The sequence below is a fragment of the Mustelus asterias genome, chromosome 29 (genome assembly GCF_964213995.1).
Source record: "Mustelus asterias chromosome 29, sMusAst1.hap1.1, whole genome shotgun sequence".
In the NCBI taxonomy this organism is placed as follows: domain Eukaryota; kingdom Metazoa; phylum Chordata; class Chondrichthyes; order Carcharhiniformes; family Triakidae; genus Mustelus; species Mustelus asterias.
The window spans coordinates 17,459,503-17,485,787 of NC_135829.1; the positions used below are offsets into that span (position 1 = coordinate 17,459,503).

At 48.1% G+C, this 26,285-nt stretch overlaps 2 protein-coding genes across 3 annotated transcripts in view; one reads left to right on the forward strand and one right to left on the reverse strand.

Moving 5' to 3' along the window:
• slc25a44a (solute carrier family 25 member 44a) overlaps window positions 1–26,285 on the reverse strand; it is a 352,818-nt gene that overhangs the window by 257,380 nt on the left and 69,153 nt on the right. The window lies entirely within an intron of this gene.
• LOC144480426 (cellular retinoic acid-binding protein 1) lies at window positions 395–25,124 on the forward strand. 2 transcript variants are annotated; one of them, XM_078199836.1, is made up of 4 exons: window positions 395–540; window positions 17,123–17,301; window positions 22,982–23,095; window positions 24,924–25,124. In XM_078199836.1, exons 2-4 carry the CDS (start codon window positions 17,134–17,136, stop codon window positions 24,972–24,974), a joined length of 333 nt encoding a protein of 110 aa, XP_078055962.1. In that variant the 5' UTR covers window positions 395–540; window positions 17,123–17,133; the 3' UTR covers window positions 24,975–25,124. The 2 variants fall into 2 exon arrangements, with proteins under 2 accessions (XP_078055962.1, XP_078055961.1); XM_078199835.1 differs by lacking the exon at window positions 395–540 and adding an exon at window positions 15,164–15,233.

The following is a 26,285-nucleotide window of genomic DNA, read 5'->3' on the forward strand; positions in this document are numbered from 1 at the left end:
GACATCAAATTATGACTTAACTGGAAGGTCTGTTAACCCACTCCTAACAGGGTATACCACCAGGAAAAATAACATTTAAATGTTAAAGATTTCGTTCTCAGTGGTTGACCGATATTCGCTATAAGTCACGTGCCTTAAATCAACTCCTGGGCATGAGCAGCAGTGTGCAGTATTTTATACAGATTGTACACTCACTGTCTATATTTATTGTGACATCTCTGGTTAACTATTAATGTTAACGTCATAACTGGCTGGAAAACATCCTGTCTAAAACTGGAAGTCTGAAGAAATTGTTCTTTCAGTGGTAAAGACTTCATCAGTAGGACATTGAATACAACATATGACCCAATTTTCTTAACAGCAAACTAGCCTCCGAGGTACTTAATGATGGAGAAGGAAATCTCATAGACTGCCGGAGGGATTGCAGAGAGCAGGCTGTTAAAGGGCAGTGATGTCAATCTCGATCTGCAAGCATGCTGTGCACATATGGGCCTCTACAAGGAGAAATTTAAATCCTCATCATTAACACTCAAACCTGAGGTAAAGTCATCAATCTAAGCATAGCAGCAACGGGATCTCTTTCAATACCCTTGATGTTTGAGGCATCCGGAATGAATTAATACTTCAAGTGAGCGATATCATCCAGATTTTCCTCCTCAATGTCTTGTTTCCTCATAAATTCAGCCATGCCGCTCCTTCCATTAAAATAAACAGAGGCTTTGTAGCCTAATTTACAACAGGCCCAAAATGTCACTCGGAGCCCTTATCTTCCCTCTGCTGAAGGGTGAAACCTGACCCCGTTAGCACGGAGTCAGAGCTCCATTTTCCCAACCCGCATCATCTGTTAGGAAGCGGGAAAACTGAGGATGACTGCACGGCCCCAGTTCAACTCTCCAGAACGAAACACATTCCGGATCCTCAGAATCTCAGTCTTCTCCCTTGGCACCGTGCAGCAGTTTGGTATAGCAGCCCAATGTCCTGGCTTTCATCACTCCGTCTGCAATATGTTCCGGCCTTTGAACAGGCTCTCTCTGCTGTTTTTTTTCTTTAATTCTTTCATGGGATATGAGCGTCACTGACAAGGGCAAGCACTTTTTGCCCATTCCTAATTGCCCCTGCACTGAGTGACTTGCTAATCAATTTCAGAGGGGCAGTTAAGGGTCAATCACATTGTCACATGTAGGCCAGGCCGGGTAAGGATGGCAGATTTCCTTTCCTAAAGGACTTTAGTGAACCAGATGGACTTGCACAACGATTGAATGTGCTACTTTTTGCCACTGGGGAATATAAAAAATTACCTCCTGGTGTCTGTCTAAATTTGCTCTTCATCTGTGACCTCTTGTCCTGTTTCCCCAGTCTATCTGGGAGTACGTTTTCCCAAAACCTTGCTCCATCTACACCCATAAGGCCTTCCTCAGGGACATCTATTTCACAACTGGCAGGCCCTGGCCTTTCCCTCAGTGGTCTCTTTAGGGGTGGACGTCCCATTTTACTGCTGTGTCCTGTACATCTCCTACTGGGAGGGAGACGGTAGCGTAATTGTAAAGTCCATTGGGCTGGTAATCCAGAGATCTAGGTTAATGCTCTGGGTACAAGGGTTCAAATCCCACCACAGCAGTTGCAGGAATTTAAATTCAATTAATAAATCTGAAATATATGCTGGAATTTTCCATGCCCCCGCTCCTGCTGCATGGGAGGACGGAGAACTTGGCACTCAACCAAGTCTCCGCTCACTGCAGCGGGACTGGAGAATCCCGCCGCGTGACCGGCCGGTAAATTCCAACCACAAAGTCTCAGTAACAGCGATCATGAAACTATCTGGGAGTCCAAAGACGTGCTGGTTCGGTGGATTGGCCATGCTAAATTGCCCCTTAGTGTCAGGGGGACTAGTTAGGGTAAATGCATGGGGTTATGGGGTTAAAGGCCTGGGTGGGGTTGTGGTCAGTGCAGACTTGATGGGCCGAATGGCCTCCTTCTGCACTGTATGATTCTATGATTCTACTTTTGTAAAAGTCTCATCTGGTTCACTAATGTCCCTTTAGGGAAGGAAATCTGCCGTCCTTTCCCGGTCTGGCCTACATGTGACTCCAGAGCCACAGCAATGTAGTTGACTTTTCACAGCCCTCTGAAATAGCCTAACAAAGTCACTCAGTTCAAGGGCAACTAGGGATGGGTAATGCCCACATCTGATGAAAGAGTTAAAAACCCCCATTGATGAGCGTTTAAGGAATTCGTACTCTTTCCACCTTTAAGATTCTCTTTTAAACCTACCTCGTTTCGGTCGCCTCCTAATATCGCCTCGTGGCTCAGTTTGATAACTGAAGTGCTTTAAGGCATTTTCCTTAAGGAGCTAAATGAATGCAATTTGTTGTAGTCGTACACATTGCTCAAATCAGGTGGGCAGATATGTTGTCGAAAAAGTGGCCAAGCCACTTCACCGGCTGAGTGATAAACACAGTAAGAGTTTTAACAACACCAGGTTAAAGTCCAACAGGTTTATTTGGTAGCAAATACCATTAGCTTTCGGAGCTGAAGCTACCAAATAAACCTGTTGGACTTTAACCTGGCGTTGTTAAAACTCTTACTGTGTTTACCCCAGTCCAACGCCGGCATCTCCACATCATGAATGATAAACACCAGATTTTCACTGAAGTGGATTCCGACAAGGAGTGAAAGCTCACCAGCCTGAAACATTAACTGTTTCTCTCTCCGCAGGCCTGATCTGCTGAGTGTTCCAGCTTTCTTTGTTTACAACAAGCCTCTTCCGTCCCGTCAGGAAGGGAGAAGATGGAGAACAACTCAGGCCCCTTTTTGGTTTGGTGCTGGGGTGGATCTTCTACAGTTCGGTATGCCTCGCTGTGTGCTAAACAGCAGCCTCTTAATGAGCCTGGCAAGAAGGATCACAGAATGATATGGTAGAGGAGGAGACCATTCAGCCCATCATGCCTTTACTAGCCTCCTTGTCGCTCCCCACCATTCGATCTTCCTGTATTCCCAACCCTAGCGATCCCCCAAGTCCAGGCCTGTAATCTGCAGTTCAGCAAACTAATCAAAGTACCATACAGCACAGGAAGAGGCCATTTGGCCTGTCGTGCCTGTGTTGGCTCTCTGCCAGAGCAATTCAGTTAGCCCCACTTGCTCGCCTGTAGCCCTGCATTCTTTTCTCTTCAGGTTTTTATCCAATTCTCGTTTGAGGGTCACAGTTGAGTCTGCTCCCATCACACTCTCAAGCAGCTTATTCCAGACCCTAACCACTCGCTCTGTCTATAAAATCTTCCTCGTGTCTCTGTTGTTTGTTTAGCCAATCACCTGAAGTCTGTGCCCGCTGGTTCTCAGTCCTTCCACCAATAGGGACAGTTTCTCTTGACCTCCTGTATCCAGACCCCTCATGATTTTGAACACATCCATCAAATCTCCTCTCAACCTTCTCTTCGAGACGACCAGACCCAACTGCTCCAATCTATCTTCGTAACTGATGTTCCTCACGCCTGGAAGCATTCTCCTGAATCTGTTCATAGAATCATAGAAACCCTACAGTGCAGGAAGAGGCCATTCGGCCCATCGAGTCTGCACCGACCACAATCCCACCCAGGCCCTACCCCCATAACCCCACATATTTTACCCGCTAATCCCTCTAACCTACGCATCTCAGGACACTAAAGGGCAATTTTAGCATGGCCAATCAACCTAGCCCACACATCTTTGGACTGTGGGAGGAAACCGGAGCACCCGGAGGAAACCCACGCAGACACGAGGAGAATGTGCAAACTCCACACAGACAGTGACCCGAGCCAGGAATCGAACCCAGGTCCCTGGAGCTGTGAAGCAGCAGTGCTAACCACTGTGCTACCGTGCCGCATTCTCTCCAATGCCTTCACATCCTCCCTGAAGTGCCAGTTTAGCATCTGGTCATACTGGGGGCCCTGGACAGAACGTACAGGTGCAGTGGGCATGAACCATATCCTGGAAGCGTCTGCCAGTTACCATGGCCACCGTCAATCCCATTGGCTGGGGCAGTGGAGGGAGAGTCAGGCCTCAATTCCAAGGAAACTGAGTACGACTGATTAAAAAAAACTGCTAGGAGGTACGCAGTTGCAGCATCCAGATCAGACCATCCTGGTGGACAGGGCCGGACCCTCCTGCCACCCTCACTAGCTGCAGAATACCACAGCCTGAGCCATCCAAGGGAGCCCCATCAGATATGTCCCAGCAACACCCCCCGCCCAGCCACCCTGACCAACCCCTGGTTGGAGACCCCTGGCAACCAGCTTGTGCCACTGGCAGAGGTGGGTTCTGGGCAGCCACATGATTCAGCAATGACTTGTTTGCCTCCAGATTGCCAGGGCGTTCTGCGATCTTTCCTCTTCCCCAGGGGCAGAGGAGGAAATGTCCCAGCCTAAACAAGCAATGAATTTGCCGATGATAGAATCCTACAGTGCAGAAGGAGGCCATTCGGCCCATCAGGTCTGCACCGACCCCTATCCCCATAACCCCTAGATAGACCCCTGACACTAAGGGGCAATTTAGCATGGCCAATCCACCTAACCCGCACATCTTTGGACTGTGGGAGGAAACTGGAGCACCCGGAGGAAACCCACGCAGACACAGGGAGAATGTGCAAAGTCCACACAGACTTTGGGATCGAACCCAGGTCCTTGGTGCTGTGAGGCAGCAGTGCGAACCACTGTGCCACCGAGCTGCCCATGATGTGGGTGGGCACTGATGGGATAGTCTGGTGAGTCTAAGGGCAGTGGGTCGATGACCTTCTCCACCTTGTCAGGGTGAATAACAAACATCTCGCTCCATCTGGGGTTCTGCAGGTGGGCGGGGAAGCGGATGGTGAACATGGGAGCCTGCGGCTGTAGTGCTGTCTGGTACTGACTTTTGTATTTTCCAATAGGTCAGTCACCACCCAGCAGCTACTGGGCAGACCTGATGAGTCCAGGCATCTAAATCTCACCTTGATGGGTGTGTGACCAATGTTGTCTCCTCACTTACAGACGCCCCCTTTTAGTTGTGCTGGGCGTGGGGTAGAAGGCTGTGCCATTGGGAGTGTTTTAGGATGTAGGCATCATGGCTGCTGCTGGAGTAACAAGCACAAACCTGCAGGATTCACCGGAGGTGGTCACAGATAAGGTGAGCGGTGCGGGATTGAAATCGCCTCCGGTCGGTGGATTCTTCTAGCTGGCCCACTTGATGGCGAACATTCTATGAAGCCTTGCAAGGTAAACCAGTCATAGCTCCAAAATCACAGACTCCCTCTGCCTGACTGCCCGTATCTGATCAATCTGACCGTAGCTGTGCGGTTGCCTGGGAGTTGTCCTCAGAGCTCCAGTTGCTCCTTGCCAGCCCAGGACCTGAAGGTTCAAGACCTCGAGAGCCCAGGCATTGGGTGGCTACCCACACAATTGGAGCTGGCCTCCATATCTGTCACGTCACAGTGAGCAGTTACTGTCTCTAGGGATGTAGATGCCAGAGACACCGAGGAGTCTGGTCACCTGGCGTGTCCTTGAAACTGGGCATCCGTGTAGTCACCTGCCCCATCTCCAGCATCAGGGCCCTTGTGTGGCTAACCAGCCAGGACACTGTAGTCCCTGGCCAGCTACCCGCCTCTCCCTTCTTCCCCTCACTGGAGGAGTCTTCACTCGAGTGCAGAATGCACAAGGCCCTAGTGTCCTAGCACTCCTGTGGCAGACCCTTCACGTTTATGAATCTTCCCTTGTCTGGAAGAGCCCTTAATCCAGAGTCCCTCCAAGACTCTCCTCTCAAATGGGTTTCCTTTGGGAGAAAGGCCAATCTTCACGATGAAGGAAGGCCCTCAGCTCTCTCAGCAAGGCTCAGGCGGTGCCGCAACCAGCTGGGCCTCTGCTCCTTTGTCCTTTTATTGTGGCAATCTGCTGCTCCAGCTGTGAACCCCCACCTCCCCCTCCCCACCTTGCCTTATAACCCGGGACACGTAGAATCACTTACAATTGCCCAATTAGTTGGCTACGCCGGGCTTTAATTGGCCTTAACCGGATGGCGCGTGGGATTTTAAGTTTGTGCCCCCCTTGCTGTGTGTACTATTGCAGTCTGCTGTCGAAACATTGGCCGCCCAATCTGTGGCGGCCACAACTGTGGAGTAAAGGTTAATGTTTATGTTCATTAGACAATGATGTTAAAGATGACATGAGCATGACATCAGGGTCAGATGCCCAAACCCTGAGAGAGCAAGGCACAGAACACTGACGCCAAAATCTTGCTGCCGTTCTTGCCGATGGGATCTCACGTTGCTGCTGACAGTACACCCAGGCTGCGGGTTTCCCGGCAGCGAGGGGTGCGTGCAACAGGAAACCCCATTGACAACGGTGGGACCATAAGATCGGTGCACCAAACACTCTGCAGAGAGGGAGAAAAATCCTGCCTGAGGTGTCTGGAGAATGATGTACTTACCATGCAGTCTTGGAGGTAAATAGTTTCAAGAAAAACCAAATACTGACTGTCCCCAAGTCACTCACACAGTAAAAGAAACCTCATTCTGTCAGAAGACAGCCCAATATGGGTGGCACAGTGGTTAGCACTGCTGCCTCACAGCGCCAGGGACCTGGGTTCAATTCCTGGTTTGGGTCACTGTGCAAAGTTTGCACATTCTCCCAGTGTCTGTGTGGGTTTCCTCCGGGTGCTCCGGTTTCCTCCCACAGTCCGAAAGACGTGCTGGTTAGGTGCACTGGCCGTGCTAAATTCTCCCTCAGTGTACCCAAACAGGAGTGTGGCGAGTAGGGGATTTTCACAGTAACTTCTGGGGCGGCACGGTAGCACAGTGGTTAGCACTGCTGCTTCACAGCTCCAGGGTCCCGGGTTCGATTCCTGGCTCGGGTCACTGTCTGTGTGGAGTTTGCACATTCTCCTCGTGTCTGCGTGGGTTTCCTCCGGGTGCTCCGGTTTCCTCCCACAGTCCAAAGATGTGCGGGTTAGGTTGATTGGCCAGGTTAAAAATTGCCCCTTAGAGTCCTGAGATGCGTAGTTTAGAGGGATTAGCGGGTAAAATATGTGGGGGTAGGGCCGGGGTGGGATCGTGGTCGGTGCAGACTCGATGGGCCGAATGGCCTCCTTCTGCACTGTAGGGATTCTATTCTATGATTCACTGCAGTGTTAATGTAAGCCTACTTGTGACCCTAATAAATACACTTTAAACTTAAGTAAAGAACAGCAAGCCCAAACCAACAAAACCTAATTCTACAATCTTCCAAATTCTGTACCTTGGATGAAAAATGCTGCCAATTCCACACAAAAACCCAAATCAAAATGAGAAAATATGCTTCAATAAACCTTTCAAGGCATCAGTGCTGGATTTTAAAGATAATTCTGGACCAAAGATGTGTAGTACATGTAACAACACACATTAATTTGGAAGGTACACCATTCAGTGGAAACTGTGTGAAGTTCCCTTCCACTTTATTAAATTCCCACAGCTGCTGTGGTGGGATTTGAACTCGCGCCTCGAGAGCAGGAGTCCCGGTTTCTTGATTACAAAGTCCAGTAACATTAGCACCATGCTGCCGTTCCCATCTTAATGTGGACACCGCTGTTAAGATTAATTCTGTTTGTCTAACGATTAACACAGAAACGTTGTCTCTCTCTTGCCTGGATTTACTTGGGATCGTTTGGGTATCATTTCCCAAATGCTTGAAAGTTAGTGGCGGAACTTAATTACTCTCCAACTTGGGGGGGGGGTGGGGAACTGCTGGCAGCGGACTGTCTCCCACTTGCCAGCGGTTCAGAGGACGTATGATTTATTGCCCTTGGAGATGGGCGATTGATGAGCATCCAGCCCATTCCTCAATCAATCAATAAATGCAGTGCACCACCTCCAGCCTTATTATTTGCAGCTTAAGTAAATTTGTTAAGGGAAACCCAGGCCCCCGAGCCTCATCTGTCCGGCTCCCACTCTCTTTTGTTGTAAATGATTTCCAGCAGTTCTGCTAGATTGATGAGTTCGATCAAACGCTCTGATGCAGCCCTAGGGAATCAGAAAGCTCGGCTCAATAAAGGACACACAACTCCACATCCAGCCCTTTGTGTACAACCTGGAATTTTCACTTCCTACTGAACAATGCTCATCCCGCTGATTTCCAAAAGAATAGGTGCTTTCCTCGTGTTTACAAGTTTTTCTACCGTCAGTCGGGGCAGCGCTTCCGCCTCAGTCCGCCGGTTCATTTCACACTCCAGCCCCTTGAGTACAAAGCCCCCCCCACACACCAGTGATGGGTAACCCGGGATGGTGAGTGGGCCACATGAGTGGCTCTCCTTCATCACAGTGGCCTGCTAGACTGAAATCGGGCTTGTTCACTAAATATCAGCCCTTGAATAAGATTGAATACATTCAGTACAAGCCAAATATTTCATACATTATAGAAAATGCTTAATCATTCATATATTGGGCAGCACAGTGGTTAGCGCTGATGCTTCACAGCGCCTGGGTTCGATTCCCGGCTCGGGTCACTGTCTGTACGAAGTCTGCACCTTCTCCCCGTGTCTGCGTGGGTTTCCTCCGGGTGCTCCGGTTTCCTCCCACAGTCTGAAAGACGTGCTGGTTAGGTGCATTGGCCATTCTAAATTCTCTCTCAGTGTACCCGAACAGGCGCCGGAGTGTGGCAACTGGGGGATTTTCACAGTAACTTCATTGTGACACTAATAAATAAAACTTATATCAATAGAACCACCATCAACTTCAAGTAAACAAAATAAACCTTTACACTTGATCAGACACAGAGCGAGCGCACGACTCTCACAGTTAATGTTGTGAGCAATCAGCACTCACCTCACTTCACTCGCCCTTGCCTTACTTGCGTATCACTCCAATCACACCAGTAGGAAAAAAAAGGTGAGGGTGGCACAGTGGTTAGCACTGCTGCCTCACAGCGCCAGGGACCCGGGTTCAATTCCAGCCTTGGGTCACTGTCTGTGTGGAGTCTGCACGTTCTCCCCGTGTTTGTGTGGGCTTCCTCTAGGTGCTCTGGTTTCCAAGTCCAAAGATGTGCAGGTGAGGTGGATTGGCTGTGCTAAATTGCCCCTTAGTGCCCCAAGATGTGCAGGTTAAGGGGATTAGCGGGATAACTGTGTGGGGTTACAGGGATAGGGTGGGGGAGAGAGCCTGGGCAAGATACTCTGTCAGAGTCGGTGCAGACTCGATGGGCCGAATGGCTTCTTTCTGCACTGTAGGGATTCCATGATTCTATCAAAGGAAACCAGCAGAATGTGACAATCCTGTGCTTAGGCAACAAAGTATCTTGTGGGCCACTTTTCAGAGGCCTGATAGGCCACATGTGGCTCCTGGGCTGCAGGTTGCCCACTGCTGTCCTTCACTGCTACTCCTGCGCTGTTCTGGGGAGCACTACACCACCGGAGGTGTGAGAGGAAAGCGAGGCACAGCTCTCAGGTAAAAGATCCTGGTACTTTCGCAAAGAATGGCTGGGTAAGTTATCCCTGGTGCCCTGGCCAACATCACAAAAATAAAACATTTTCTGGTCATTATCGCATTGCTGTTTGTGGGAGCTTGCTGTGCACAAATTGGACAGTGGTGTTTCCTACATTACAGCAGTGACTACACTCCAGAAGTACTTAATTCTGAAGTGCTATGGAATGTCTAGACGTTGTGAAAGGTGTTGTAGAAATCTTTTTAGGGAAGGAAAGCTGCCATTCTGACCCCGTCTGGTCGACATGTGTTTCTGATCCCACACTAAGGTGGTTGACTCTTAATAGTCCTCTAACTAGCAAACTACTGAGTTCGAGAAGCAGCCCCACCATCTTGGGGCATCCAGGGATGGGCAATATATGTAAGTCTTGCCGGCAAGATCCAATTAAACCCTAAGAATGGATTCAAGTAAAATTAAATCAACCAAAGTAAGACCAATATGCAAAGAGAAACATAGGAGCAAGAGCTAATTGGCTCCTTGAGCCTGCTGCATCATTCAGTTAGATCATGGCTCAACACATTCTTCCCTCACTATCTTCATATTCCCTGCTGTCAGTGATATCTGGAAATCTATATACCTCTACTTTGAAAGTACTCAATATCTGAGGCTCTACAGCTCTGAGGTAGAGAATTCCAAAGATTCATTGCCCTCAGCGGGGATATTCCCCCATCCCAGTTCTAAATGGGCTGCCTCTTACTCTTAGATTGTGTCCCCTGGTTCTAGAACGCCCTGCCACTAACCAGGCGCACCATCCTTCCTGCCTCTACCCTGGTGAACCCTGTAAAAAAATGTTGTGATTTCACCCCTTATTCTCCTCAATCTCTCCTCATGGGACAATCCACCCCCAGCTGTATTTTACCTGGTGGCACTCGATCTAGAACACTCTCTCATGCTGGTCCACATCTCTAGTGATACTTCGAAAATTGGCATTAGCTGGAAGCCATGATCAAGTGGTGGCATGGTGGCACAGTGGTTAGCACTGCTGCCTCACAGCGCCAGGGACCCGGGTTTGATTCCTGGCTCAGGTCACTGTCTGTGTGGAGTCTGCACCTTCTCCCCGCGTCTGCGTGGGTTTCCTCCGAGTGCTCCGTTTTCCTCCCACAGTCCGAAAGATGTGCTGGTTAGGTGGATTGGTCATGCTAAATTCTCCCTCAGTGTACCCGAACAGTGTGGCGACTAGGGGATTTTCATTGTAACTTCATTGCAGTGTTAATGTAAGCCTACTTGTGACACTCATAAACAAATTTTAAAACTTTAAACTTTAAAAGGAGCCTCCAAACAACTGGATATCTCTCCACCCGCTTTAAGGAAACTCAGAGCTACTCCGAGATGTGAAGCTGGCATTGGCAGATTGTATCGGAGAATCCATTCCGTTTTCCCTCCCAGTTCAATCAGCAGAAATTACCATTGAGTTTCTACAACCGTCAGCCTAATGTCAACACGACGTCTAACAAGGGATACTGGGCAAAAGTGGGCAAGTGGAGTTTGGGTACAATACAAATAATGCTCTGATTGAATGACAGGACACATTCGAGGGGCTGAATGGCCACCTTCTCCTCCTCCGAGTCCAATCCGGTTACACCCAATGTGTACGCTCCTGGCTGGTTTTTTTTCTACCCCACTCCAGTAACGAGTTGCCAAACTGACCGAGACAATCTTGCTGCGCTCAGACCCTACCGATGGTGTGACCTGCTATCACACTGGCCAGGGAAAGCTGATAGACCATCAGCAAAGAGCCTCGCATCTTTCCTGGCCCGTCAGCGCCTTGCTGAGGGATATTTCTGGTTGATGAGCAGAATGCAGTTTGTGTCAGGAGGCGACTGAACCCCCTCCAGTAGTCTCCTTAGATTTCAGAATCCCACCTAATTTCTCAAAGTTTATGTGCTTGTTGGTGGCTTCTGTCATCTGTTGAAAAGCTCGATTCAACTTACAGTGCCTTAGCATAATGTAACTTTAGGGCAATTAAGGAATAGGTCTGAGGGGAAATTTGACTGTGTAAAGCCTGAGAAAGATGATAAGGTGGAACATTGGGACAGTAAGAGGCCATTCGCCCTATCAGTCCATTGTTAATTTATGGACGTGTGTTACAATTCAAACAGGGGCCAGAACTTTACGGTCCTGCCTGCCACAGGAATCGGAGTGGGCGAGAGGAAGACCATGGGAAGGTCCATTGATCTCAGATGGGATTTTACAGTTTCAGGATGAATGAGGTTGTAAAATCCCGCCCAGGGAATCTTGAGTTGCTGTAGCAACATGCATGATGTAATCTGGCGTTATGGGTAGTCATGGTAGAGGCTCCAACTTTCTTTCTCCATGTTATTGACCAGGAATCTCTCCTGCTCTTACCACCTGCCGTTGATGTGCGTTCAAGGATTCGCAGGCTGATACTCAATCTGTTTGGCCACATTATGAATGCATCTTCCTCGACCATCAAGGCCTGGGGTGGGAATCAAACTCAGAAGTTTCTAGCTCAGAGGCAGGGATGCTACCCACTGCGCCACGATACCTCCTCATTGTTGACTTGTGCCACAATCCCTCAATCCTGCCTTTGTACCTTCGATACCCGTCACCCACCTCAGTCTGAAACATTCTGTTGGGTTAGGATCCATGACTCTTTGGTGGCAAGTTCCAGGTTTAAGGGAGAAAATTCCGGTCGGCAGGGCCAAGGTGTCTGGGTCTGGAATTGCCGGTGGAACTGGTGGCGAAGGAGGCCAAGGTTGGAAGAAGACTGGCACACCAGGCTGAAAGAGGTGGCAGGATGGGCGAGTGCAGGCACTGAGGTGGTAGGATGGAAAATGAGGAGCAGTGAGTGCGGTTTTCTCCACCTCGGGGAGAAGGGAGGATGTGAGGAACAAGAGTTGGGTGATGGGAATACAGGAGTGGGAGTAAAATCACAGTTACCATTCATATGTACATGTATGTGTGTATATGTGTGTGTTATAGATAGTCATGGTTACAGCACAGAAGGAGGCCATTCTTTTCCAACTTTTACAAGATGCACCATCGAAAGCATCCTTTCTGGTTGTATCACAGCTTGGTATGGCTCCTGCTCTGCCCAAGACCGCAAGAAACTACAAAAGGTCATGAACGAAGCCCAATCCATCACACAAACCAGCCTCCCACCCATTGACTCTGTCTACACTTCCTGCTGCCTCGGAAAAGCAGCCAGCATAATTAAGACCCCACGCACCCCGGACATTCTCACTTCCACCATCTTCCGTCGGAAAAAAGATACAAAAGTCTGAGGACACGTACCAACTGACTCAAGATCAGCTTCTTCCATCAGACTTTTGAATGGACTTACCTTGCATTAAGTTGATCTTTCTCTACACCCTAGCTATGACTGTAACACTACATTCTGCACTCTCTCCTTTCCTTCTCTATGAATGCTATGATTTGTCTGTATAGCGCGCAAGAAACAATACTTTTCACTGTACATTAATACATGTGACAATAATCAAATCAAATCAAAATCATTCCTCCCATAATGCCTGTGCTAGCTCCCGACAAGTGCAAAATACCTATTCCACTCATCCTTCTTTATCCCATCGCCCTCCAAATCAATTCTCTTCAGATAATTGTTCAATTCTCTTTTGAAAGTCACAATTGTCCCAGTTTCTAGGCCACTCTCCATCAGTGCACTCCAGATCCGATCCACTGGCTACACAAAAAAAACTCTTCCTCCTGTCACCTCCAGTTCTTATCCACCTTAAATCAGTGCCCTCTGGCTCTCAATCCTTCCACCAACAGGGACTTGCCTGTCTACTCTGTCCAGTCACCTGATAGTTTTGAACACCTTTATCACATCTCTTCTTCATCTTCTCTCATCCAAGGAGAACAATCCCAACATCTCCAGTCTACCCGGGCAACTTTAAGTTCCTCACCCCGGAACCATTCTTGTCAATCTTTCCTGAATTCTCTCTGATGCCTTCACGTCCTTCCTGAAGTCTTCAGAACTGGACGCATTACTCCAGTTGAGGCTCAACTAATATATTACAAATGTATGAAAATAAGGACCAAGATGGCGTTGGGGCTGGGGGGGGGTTGATGGGTGGGAGGTAAGGCTTTAATTTTTGGCAACATTGGATCACTGACTGTTATACACACCACCCAACGTGGAGCCGATGGGCTAGTGGTATTATCGCTAGACTATTAGTCCAGAAACTCAGCTAATGTTCTGGGGTCCCGGGTTCAAATCCCACCACAGCAGATGGTGGAATTTGAATTCAATCAAAAAAAAATCAGGAATTAAGAATCTACTGATGACCGTGAAACCATTGTGGACTGTCGGAAAAACACATCTGGTTCACTACTGTCCTTTAAGGCAGGAAATCTGCTGTCCTTACCTGGTCTGGCCTACATGTGACTCCAAAGCCACAGCAATGTGGTTGACTCTCAACTGCCCCTGGCCAACTAGGGATGAGCAGTAAATGTCGGCCAGCCAGCAACCTCCATGTCCCACGAATGAATTTTTTAAAATGTTCTCTTCAGGGAACTTTGGTGTAACAAGCAGCCTATTCATAGAATCCCTAAATACAGAAGGAGGCCATTTGGCCCTTTGAGTGTGCACCGACAACAATCCTATCCCCGTAACCCTGTGTACTTAACTCCTAATCCCCCTGGGGAATTAAGGGGTAATTTAGCATGGCCACTGCACCTAACCCGCACATCTTTGGACTGTGGGAGGAACACAGTAAGAAGTTTAACAACACCAGGTTAAAGTCCAACAGGTTTATTTGGTAGCAAATGCCACTAGCTTTCAGAACAGGCTGTTCCTTCGTCAGGTGGAGTGGAGAAATGCTCACAAACGGGGCACACAGAGACACAAACTCAATTTTGGATACTCAATAATTCAATAAACTCAATAATTGAGTTTGTGTCTCTGTATGCCCTGTTTGTGAGCATTTCTCCACTCCACCTGATGAAGGGACGGCCTGTTCCAGAAGCTAGTGGCATTTGCTACCAAATAAACCTGTTGGACTTTAACCTGGTGTTGTTAAACTTCTTACTGTGTTTACCCCAGTCCAACGCCGGCATCTCCACATTTTTGGGAGGAAACCAGAGCACCTGGAGGAAACCCACGCAGACAGGGAGAACGTGCAGATTCCACACAAACAGTGACTCAAGCCGGGAATCGAACTCAGGTCCCTGGAGCTGTGAGGCAGCAGTGCTAACCACCACGCTGCCCCGAACAGCTGCCTTACACTAGTGCCAGAAGTTCAGGTATTTGAAATCCATGACTGGAGGAGTAGACTCGACAGAAGATTGTCGAGGATGAGTGCGATTGGGATGCGAATGGGGGGAGGGGGGGTGTGGGGGGGGGGGGGGGGGGGGGGGCAAATATCTAAGGCAGGGGCTCTCCCTGAGCTGTGGGCAATGGTGCCTGCAATTGTCCCACTCAACCAATGGGCACCGGGTTCATTTCTTTTAGCCAATCTGCGAACAGTGTGGGGTCTCCGCCGGGGACCTGAGCTCCATCCTCCAGCCGCACACATGACGAAACAAAAGAGATGCTGTCACTTTAAATATAAGGCTGCAGTTGGGTGGGTTTGGACTCTGGGCGCACGCTGTGTGATTCAGAACTCTGGTGTAAAGAGCTGCAGAATTTGAGAGGCAGCAGCTGGGAGGTTGACAGCGAGCAGCACTTCCTTCATTCCACAGAGAAGCTGCAGCGTAGTACCAACCCTCTGTGAGGAGAAGTGCACAAAATGCCCAACTTTGCTGGCACTTGGAAGATGCGGAGCAGTGAGAATTTTGATGAGCTGTTGAAAGTACTGGGTAAGGTTTTAACAGAACCTCTTATTCCAACGATCCCTGCTTTTAGTTGCTCGTTATTCGTCTGCCAAACACAGATGCACAGAGCTGGTCTTTATATTCTCATTCAGTCTTGGTTTGCCTCTCTTTAATCTTTTGGGGACAGACAAACCCAATAACTATCTTTCCCAAAGTCTAATAAATATCCTGACAAAACGCAGACACCAGCTTCACCGGGAAGTACATTCATTCCTCCTGGCTTCCGAATTCTCTTGTACATTTTTCGAGATATTTAGCCCTTCAAACGTGTGATTTCCCCGAGCGAGACTCTTTGATGTATCAGGTCGCCTTTTTTTATAATATGACCATTCTATAGTTAGTGGTGTTTGTGAGTAACTGGACAGGAGGGTGGAGGGAGTGAAGGTGGGGGGGGGAAAGGGAGGGTGGAGGAGGGAGTGAAGGTGGGGGGAGGATGGAGGAACTGAAGGTGGAGTGGGGGGGGAGGTGGGGGGAAGGGAGGGTGGGGGGGGATGGTGAAGGGGAGGGTGGAGGGAGTGGGAGATGTGGGGTGCCCGGTGGGACTTGGGGGGGAGGGGAGTTGTTGCTGATGGTCAGAAATCCCTTCCCTCACATCCTGCCATCGCCTCAAGCAGAGGGTTCGAATTGTGTTGTGAGCTTGTCAAATTATGTGAAGTCCTTGGAATAGAAAAGATTGCTAACCCTCCCCCCCCGCCCCTGCCACCAGCCCCCCCCCGCCACAAATCCCCCCCTTGCCTCAATGCTCCCCCATCCCAAAGCTCCCTGCCCAAAATCTCCCTCTGCCCTAAATTCTCCTCCCCTTCCCCCATAGAGTGGCACAGTGGTTAGCACTGCTGCCTCACAGCGCCAGGCACCCGGGTTCGATTCCCAGCTTGGGTCACTGTCTGTGAGTCTGCACATTCTCCCTGTGTCTGCGTGGGTTTCCTCCGGGTGCTCCGGGCTCCTTCCACAGTCTAAAGATGTGCAGGTTAGGTGCATTGGCCGTGCTAAATTCTCCCTCAGTGTACCCGAACAGGCGCCAGAGTGTGGCGACTAGGGGATTTTCACAGTAACTTCATGGCAGTGTTAATGTAAGCCTACTTGTGACAATAAGTAAATAAAATTTAAACTTTTAAAACTTTATCTTCCCTCCCCTTCTACCTTCTCCTCTCCCCACCCTGACCTCAAATTTCCTCCACCCCAAATCTCCCTGCCCAAAATCTCCCCCTGCCCTAAATTCCCCTCCCACAAATTTCTCTCCCCTTCCCCCATCTGCCCTCCCCTTCCCCCATCTGCCCTCCCCTTCCCCCATCTGCCCTCCCCTTCCCCCATCTCCCCTCCCCTCCCTGACCCCAAATTCCCCCCAACAATTCCCCCTGCCCCAAATCACCTCCTGCCCCAAATCACACCCTGCCTCAATGCTCCCCCACCCCAAATTCCTCCTGCCCCAAATTCTTCCCACCCCAAATTCCCATTCCCCTTCTCATCCCCCATCCCAAATTGCCCCCCAGTCCCAAATTCCCCATGTTCTAATTCACTGCTCCTTCACAGAACGAAGGCGGAATCTGGGGTCAGTCTTTCTGTAACACTGGTTTATTCACAAAACCCAGAGAGCACAGGCCCCTTCCTCCTCCACCACAGGCGGAAACCGCTCCTTGTGTGTCCAGAATAATGCCCTAACCTTCCCACAATTGGTAATGGTTGCTCAAACTCACAACTAGAACATGCACTTCATTGTGACAGGATTGCCAACATTAACTCCACCCGCCCCACAGACATAAAAAATTGAAGAGAAAAAGCAATCAAGTGAACTGCGACTTTTCAAGATGAATCTTTTTCGAGTCACTAAGCCTGCCCTGAACTGACCGAATCTCTCCCCGAATCTCTCCGTTCAGGGGTAAACGCAATGCTGAGGAAGGTCGCAGTGGCCGCAGCATCGAAACCGCTGGTGGAGATCAGGCAGGACGGCGACCAGTTTTACATCAAGACTTCCACCACGGTGAGGACCACCGAGATCAACTTTAAAGTAGGAGAGGAGTTCGAAGAGGAGACGGTGGATGGGAGAAAATGCAAGGTGAACATCAGAACACACGGCTACCGACAATTCAAAGTGGCCAGACCATTAGTATAGTCCTTAAAGAGAAATGAAATGATGAATAATGTGAATCGAGCCACTTAAATTGGACAGCAAATTGCTCAACAATTGAATTAATAGATCATTCCATCTGAATTAGGCTGTTACACTGAATAGCCACCTTGCGGGTTAAGCATTTCCTTCCGCAAGACTTTCCAGAATAAAATGCAGCGTTTCAATACTTGGTGCTGGATGTGAGTAAATGGGACAGGAGGGCAGAAGCATTTAGAACACAGTAAAAGGAGATATCAGATAGCGAGGGCAACATGCCACAATGAGACACAGAATGCATCATTAACGTGGAACAAATAAACTGTGGGTGGCCCCCTGTGGCGACTATAAAAGTGAAGGGTGACTAATTCCTCATCTGTTGGAGCATCACCAAGCTCAGTTTACTTTCAATTAATGATGCGGTAGATAACTCACTTTGCAGTAACATCTGACAACATTTAAATAGATTAACTTCCTCCCAATGCTCGGGCAAAATATGAGGGAAATAAATGTTGTCTCTCTCTCTCTCCCTTTCCCACTGTTTCATTCTTTATCTCTTTTGGGACTTGCCTGGTGCCCTGCTGCTCTCTGTCTATCTCTCACACTCCTGCGGCTCTCATTAGGTGTTGTTTATTGTGATATCGCTGGACTCCCGCTGGCCCAGTGGTTAGCACCGCTGCCTCATAGCACCAGGGACTCCGGTTCGATTCCCGGCTTGGGTCGCTGTCTGTGCGGAGTGTGCACATTCTCCCCGTGTCTGCGTGGGGGTGCTCCAGTTTCCTCCCACAATCTGAAAGTCGTGCTGGTTAGATGCATTGGCCGTGCTAAATTCTCCCTCAGTGCACCCGAACAGGTGCCGGAGTGTGGCGACTGGGGGATTTTTACAGTAACTTCATTGCAGTGTTAGTGTAAACCTACTTGTGATACTAATAAATAAACTTTATCTTTGAATAGTGACCGCTGACTTCAATTCTCAACACGTCACTCTTGAGTACAATGTGCTGACAAAAAGCAAGAGAGACTTGCATTTCTATAGCGCCCTTCATGACCTGAAGCTATTGAAAAGCATTTCTCAACCAATGAAGAGCTTTTTTTGAAGTGTAGTCATTGTTATAGGAAGCAAGGCAATCAATTTGCTCACAGCAAGCTCCCACAAATGGGATACTCGCCGGACCATCAGTTTTTAATGATGCTGATTGATGGATAAATATTGGCCAAGACACCTGGGAGAACTCCCTTGCTCTTATCTGAAATAGCACCATGGCATCTTTAACATCCTGAGCACTTCTAGGTAAAAAACGGCTCCTCTAACAGAGCCGCAGGATCCAAGCCAGTTGGTGAAGCTAAAATCAAGACACAGAACTTTTCTTTATCGAGAGAGTCTATTGGCTTGTTCAGTCTCACAGCTCTCCTCCCACTCAATCCAGTTTCCCAGCTGTCCCCTATTAACAGGTACAATTAATGTCCATCATAGAAGATAGGAGCAGAAGGAGGCCATTTGGCCCTTCGAGCCTGCTCCGCCATCATCTATTTCTCTTAACCATAACCATGTCATTGACAAACCTTAACAATGTAATTGATAAGGCAGAACACAGCACATCCTCAGCAGTGCCAAGGCTAGTTTTTGTGCTCACGTCTCTGGAGTGAGACTTGAACACACAACTTTCTGACTCGGAGAAGAGGTTTCCCCATTGCCTTGTTTCTTGTCAGCCATTGGTGGCACAGTGGTTAGCACTGCTGCCTCACAGCGCCAGGGACCTGGGTTCATTCCAAGCCTTGGGTCTCTGTCTGCTCGTCCTCCCCCTGTCTTTCACAATATTTTATTTGGACAATAAATTGGATTTTGCTTCAGATGATTTCCCATCGGAAGTTTTTTCCTACCAGACAAACCGCAATCATTTATTTCAACAAATCAATCCGTTTTACCAAACTGGTCTTCCTCCCACACTCCAAAGATGTGCGGGTTAGGTGCATTGGCCATGCTAAATTGCCTCTTAGTGTCAGGGGGATTAGCAGAGTAAATATGTGGGGTCACGGGAATAGGGCTTGGATGGGACTGTGGTCAGTGCACACTCTGTGGTGACCCACTGTAATTACATGTGTATGCCTGGACACACTCATGCTGCACCTGGCCCGAGACTCCTCCCTTTCCACCTGGGCGAGGTATAAAGGTGATGGTTCCTCCTCCTTGCCTCAGTCTGGGCCAGGTTAGCTACAAGGGTGTGCTCCAGTTCTTTGCGAATAAAAGCCTGTTAGTTCACTCACTCGCTGGAGTCCTCGTATCGTAATTGATAGTGCATCACACTCGATGGGCCAAATGGGCTCCTTCTGCACTGTAGGGATTCTATGATTCTAGGTTGTGGTTTTTCTGTAGTTAAGATGTAACGAGTGTGATGCTCTGGGTAAAGCATCTGAAGTGTGACAGATATATATCTGAAAAAGAAAAGTATTGTAGTGGTGTGGTGAAAGAGGGAAGTAGGATGGGAATGGCATGATGGACAGAATGGCCTCTTTCTGTGCAATGTCCTTCCGAAAGCAGCTGATTTGCCATCTCCTATTCTACACTGTAGTACTCAGATTAAGCTCCTAGTGATGTTCAAACTACAGTAGTGAATGGAATTAAATGAGTTTTTTGATCTGTATTTCCATTCGATATTTCACTATCTTCCTGGTGAATCTATTCTATGTAGACTATTCTACACAGGCAGCACGGTGGCACAGTGGTTAGCACTGCTGCCTCACAGCACCAGGGACCCGGGTTCGATTCCTGGCTTGGGTCACTGTCTGTGTGGAGTCTGCATGTTCTCCCCGTGTCTGCGTGGGTTTCCTCTGGGTGCTCCGGTTTCCTCCCACAGCCCAAAGATGTGCAGGTTAGGTTGATTGGCCATTGCTAAATTGACCCTAGTTTCGGGGGATTAGCAGGGTTAATATGTGGGGTTACAGGGATAGGGTGGGATTATTGTCGGTGCAGGCTCGATGAGCCAAATGGCCTCCTTCTGTACTGTAGGGATTCTACCATTCTCTCTCAAGCAGAGATGGAGGGGCAAATGTATGAAATCGTGTTCCTGCCCCGGAATCTCACCCAGCAGGACTGCTTATTGAGAATTTGTGTGCGTTCTGCCCACAGCAATGGTGACCATGAAGCTACTGGCATCTGTGGCTTTGAAAGCCCACTTGGTTCCTTCAAGGAGGGAAATCCACCATCCTTACCCAGTCTGGCCTACATGTGTCTGACCCTTAACTTCCCTCTGAAATGGCAAGGCGACCCACCCAGTTCAAGGGCAAATAGGGATGCTGGGCAACAACGCCCATGTCCCATGAAAGAAATTTAAAATAGCTTTGATCTATCGGCCATCGGATGCAGTGGTCAAGAGTTCAAGTGGGCAAACTCAAAGACCCTCTGACTGCGAAACACGGTGGGTACAGCCCCTGATTCCTGATGGGTGAAACCCGTTTACCAGTAAATGATTCCAAACTCCTGGTAGCAGAGAATCGGAATTCCTGAGGGATGCACCAGAATTTCTGTTGCTCTGAGCCAGCTGATCAGGTTGGCCAGCAAGGTTGGACTCTGATTTCAAACTTTAGGTGTGGCACAGTGGCAGAGTGGTTAGCACTGCTGCCTCACAGCACCAGAGACCAGGGTTCGATTCCCGGCTTGAGTCACTGTCTGTCTTGAGTCTGCACGTTCTCCCCGTGTCTGCGTGGGTTTCCTCCGGGTGCTCCGGTTTCCTCCCACAGTCTGATAGACGTGCTGGTTAGGTGCACTGGCCCGAACAGCCGCCGGAATGCGGCGACTAGGAGAATTTCACAGTAACTTCATTGCAGTGTTAATGTAAGCCTTACTTGTGACACTAATAACTAAACTTTTAACTTTAACTTTAATTCTGTGACCCCGATAAAGTGATTTCTGATCAAGTGGGGACGTTGTAGTTTAACGGACTAATTACACCATTTGATTTGATTTATAATTGCCATATGTATTGGGATACAGTGAAAAGTATTGTTTCTTGTGCGCTGTACAGACAAAACATACTGTACTTAGAGTACATAGGGGAAAAGGAAAGGAAAGAGCGCAGAATATAGTGTTGCACTTACAGATAGGGTGAGGAAAAAGATCAGCTTAATATTTGATAGGACATTCAAAAGTCTGATGCAGCAGAGAAGAAGCTGTTCTTGAGTCGGTTGGTACGTGTCCTCAGACTTTTGCATCTTTTTCCCGACGGAAGAAGGTGGAAGAGAGAATGCCCAGGGTGCATGGGGTCCTTGATTATGCTGGCTATCTATGTCCATCTTATACTAGTGTAACTCCTAAAAATATATTTGTCGTGTGACATGATGATATTTATTACCAACCCTTAGTTGCTGCGATATCATTAAAGATGAAGCTTTTAGCTAGGTCAGGCTGTCTTAGCTTCTCCTCCCAAGGAAGATTGGTGAGCTAGTTGGGTTTTGATGCCAATCCAGCCATCATCAGATACAAATCACCAGATTAGTAAATTCAATTTCATAATTTAAGTGGGTAGGTAGCATAGTGGCAATGTTACTGGAGTTGTAACCTCGAGACCTTGTAACTCCAGGGACAAGAGTTCAAATCCCATCATGGCAGCCAAGGGGATTTAAATTCAATTAATTAATAAATCTCCCATAAAATGCTAGTCTCATAAATAATGGTAATGAAACTGCCAGATAGTTGTAGAAACTCATCTGCTTTAATGTCCCTTTAGGAAAGGATATCTGCCATCCTTACCTGGTCTGGCTTATTCGTGTGGGACATGTGCGTCGCTGGCTGGCCAGTATTTATTGCCCATCCCTAGTTGCCCTTGTTCAGAGAGCAGTTGAGATCAACCACATTGCTGTGGCTCTGGAGTCACATGTAGGCCAGACCGGGTAAGGACGGCAGATTTCCTTCCCTAAAGGACATTAGTGAGCCAGATGGGTTTTTCCGACGATTGACAATAGTTTCATGGTCATCAGTCGATTCTCAATTCCAGATATCATTTTTTTATTGAATCCAAATTCCACCATCTACCGTGGAGGGATTCGAACCCGGGTCCCCAGAAGATTAGCTGGCTCTCTGAATCAATTATCCAGCAATAATACCACTAGGCCATTGCTTCCGGACCCACAGCCATGTGGTTGACTCTTACCTATCCCCCCTGAGATGGGTGAACAAGCCACTCAGTTCAAGGGCAATTAGGAGTGGGCTACAAAGCAAGCCTTGCCAGTGAAGCCCGCATCCCAAGAACAAAGTAAAAAAATACTTGGTGTGGCAGGATTTGAACCCATGATTTCTGGGTTGAGAGAAAATTTAAAATTTATTTATTAGTGTCACAAGTAGGCTTACATTAACACTGCAATGAAGTTACTGTGAACATCCCCTAGTCGCCACACTCCGGCGTCTGTTTGGGTACACTGAGGGAGAATTTAGCACGGCCAATCCACCTAACCCGCACATCTTTCGGACGAAAAGGACTCAAGGAGAGAAAGTGAGTGAGCTCTCGCATTCCAGTGCCCAGGACCATAACTGTGCAAATATCTAATCCTTGAGAAGCAGAAGACTCGGTGAAGGGTTTATTTTTGTGTGCGTGACTGAGATCTATTACTGCCATCTATGTTCTTTTCCCTGCAGAGCCTGCCCAACTGGGAAAATGAGAATAAAATCTATTGCAAGCAAACTCTTCTAAGTGGCAGTGGACCTAAAACACACTGGACGCGTGAACTGGTCAACAACGAGTTAATCCTGGTAGGTGATTATGCTTTTCTCATTGACTCACTGTCAGAGGAGGTCACATTCAATGGGGCAGTGTTTACAATGGTCACTGTCTGGGATATCAAGACCTCCTTTGATTTCCCCTTTCACTCATGGTACACAGTGATTGTGCTCCTGGGTATGGCTAGTTGGAGTCACGATAAATTAATGTCCATGATTAAATTGTCCTGCGGCTCGCAAACTCTCAGATAATCATCCCCAATGTTGCTGTGAGTCAAAACCTGCCTCAGCTCAACTGCTAGATGTCTCCCCTCTCTGTCAGAAATTGTCTAGGTTGAAGACTTCCTCAAGTGTCTCAAGCCCATATCCCCAGGCTGCCACTTAAATGCCAGAACATGAAGGAGCAGAAGTAGGTCATTTGGCTCATCAAGTCTCTATTTTTAATTCATTCATGGGATGTGGGCATCGCTGGCTGCCCAGTATTTACTGTCTATCCCTAGTTTCCCTTGAAGGGCAGTTGAGAGTCAACCACATTGCTGTGGCTCTGGAGTCACATGTAGGCCAGACCGGGTAAGGACGGCAGATTTCCTTCGCTAAAGGACATTAGTGAACCAGATGGGTTTTTCCAACAATCGACAATGGTTTCACGGTCATCAGTAGATTCTCAATTCCAGATATTTTTGAATTCAAATTCCACCCTCTGCTGTGGTGGGATTCGAACCCGGGTCTCCAGAACATTAGCTGAGTTTCTGGATGACCACTAGGCCATCGGCTCCCCTATTCTCCTCTGCCATTCAATGAGGTCTTGACTGATCTGATGTGATAATCCTCAGCTCCACTTTCCCGCCTTATCCTCATAACTCTTGATTCCTGATTGAAAACCTATCTCAGCCTGGAACATGCGTAATGACCCAGCTTCTACAGCCCTCTGTGGTAAAGAGTTCCAATACCCTCTGAGAGAAGGAATTCCTCCTCAACTCTGTCTTAAACGGGTGACTCCCTTACTCTGAGATTATGGCCTCTGGTCCTAGACTGTCCCACAAGGGGCAACAGCCTCTCAGTATCTACCCTGTCAAGCCCCCTGAGAATCTTATATGTCTCAATAAGGTCACCTCTCATTCTTCTAAACTCCAGTGAGTACAGGCCCAACCTACTCAACCCCCTCTTCCAAAGAAAATCACTCCATATCCCGGATCAACACAGTGGACCTTCTCTGGACAGCTGTGCTGAGGGAGTGCCGCACAGTCAGAGGTGCCATCTTTCAGATGAGACATTAGCCTGAGGACCCTCGTATGGATGCAAGTAGCACCTTTCGAAATTGAGCAGGGCTGATCTCGCCAGCGACTTGGCCGATACGTACTCCTCAACCAACACCGCTTTACTTCATCACTCTCGTGGCGCTGATTATGGGATCTTGCTGTGCACAAATTGGCACGCTTCCTACCTTACAACAGTGACTGCAAAACTATTTCAATACCTATAAAGCAACGAGGGACATCCGATGATAAAGGCAAAATACTGCGGACGCTGGAATCGGAAACAAAAACAGAAAACGCTGGAAAAACTCAGCAGGTCTGACAGCGTCTGTGGAGAGAGAATAGAGCCAACGTTTCGAGTCTGGATGACCCTTTGTCAGAGCTCTGACTAACAGTCATCGAAACGTTGGCTCTATTCTCTCTCCACAGATGCTGTCAGACCCGCATTTTCTGTTTTTGTGTGAGGCACATTCAATGGTTGCGAAAGGTGCTACATAAATGCAGTTTCTTTAAATTCCTTCCCAACTGAACTTAAGTCCTGTGCTTAAACTTTAAATGTTCTTTAAAGTAAGTGGATAATAAAATACGTTTTTCTTTCATTTTAGACACTGGTCGCCAATGATGTCGTCTGCACGAGGGTCTATGTTAAAGAATAACTGCGTGCCACCATACTAATATGGGGAGAACCCATATTATCCCCTGATCACAGTGTGCGTAATGGTTACTGATACCTCGCAGTGACGTTCCAAGTCTTGCATTAACGTAGTGTTTTGTTTTAATGTTGAGCGATCTCTTTAGATGTTTGTCATAGCGTAAATCAGCTGAGGTTTCTGAAGTGTACGTTATCTCACTCAGTCTTGTACAACTTTGTATTTCTGATGTAGAAATGTCGAGCTCCTCACTGTGTCTGCAAATTCCTCACTGATTAAAGTTTGTTAGATGCGTTTCTGGATCTCACTGACGTGGTGCTGGGTTCGCCCATTGCAAAACGAATTGAATGCAACTGGACGGAACGAGTTGCAGAATAAAATCGCAAAGACATGTTCAAAGTGGATTTGGCACGATCATTTCTCTGAAAGAAAAGACTCCTTTGAACAAAGGACAGTACAGCACAGGAACGGGCCCTTCGGCCCTCCAAGCCTGCGCCGATTATGATGCCTGTCTAAACTAAAACCGTATATACTTACAGAGTCCATATCCTTCCATTCCCATCCTATTCATGTATTCGTCTCGATGCCCCTTAAATGGTGCTATTGTATCTGCTCCCACCACCTCCCCAGGCAACGCGTTCCAGACATTCACCATCCTCTGTGTACAAAATAAATTGGTTTCAGGATTTCTTGCTGCATATTGCCTGTACACTTGTCTATTAGGCAGAGAGACGATGGGAGCGTAGAAACATGAGTAGGCCATTCAGCCCCTCGAGCCAGTCCAACCACTCAGAGGTCATGCTGATCTGTGGTCTAACTCTATACACCATTTTAAAAATTCATTCGTGGGACATGGGCGTCGCTGGCTGGGTCAGCATTTATTGCCAATCCCTAGTTGCCCGAGGGCAGTTGAGAGTCAACCACATTGCTGTGGCTTTGGAGTCACATATAGGCCAGATCGGGTAAGGAAGGCAGATTTCCTTCCCTAATGGATTTTTCCAACAATCGACAATGGTTTCATGGTCATCAGTAGATTCTTAATTCCAGATATTGTTTTCACCTCATATCCCTTAATACCCTCGGTTAACATCACTTTTAACATCAAGTTCAGATTTAAAATTTACGACTCGTTGAATCATCAGAAGGAGGCCATTCGGCCCATCGAGTCTGCACTGACTACAATCCCATCCAGGCCCTATCCCCATAACCCCATGCATTTACCCTAGTTAACCCCCCTGACACTAAGGGGCAATTCAGCATGGCCATATCACCTAACCTGCACATCTTTGGACTGTGGGAGGAAACCGGAGCACCCGG

Excerpts from the sequence above, each read along its gene's own strand:
- LOC144480426 (XM_078199835.1), top strand. The coding sequence starts at position 15,164 with ATGCCCAACTTTGCTGGCACTTGGAAGATGCGGAGCAGTGAGAATTTT. Across the intron at positions 15,234-17,122 it reads TGAGCTGTTGAAAGTACTGG|GGGTAAACGCAATGCTGAGG; the intron begins GTAAGGTTTTAA and ends CTCTCCGTTCAG. Across the intron at positions 23,096-24,923 it reads TCAACAACGAGTTAATCCTG|ACACTGGTCGCCAATGATGT; the intron begins GTAGGTGATTAT and ends CTTTCATTTTAG.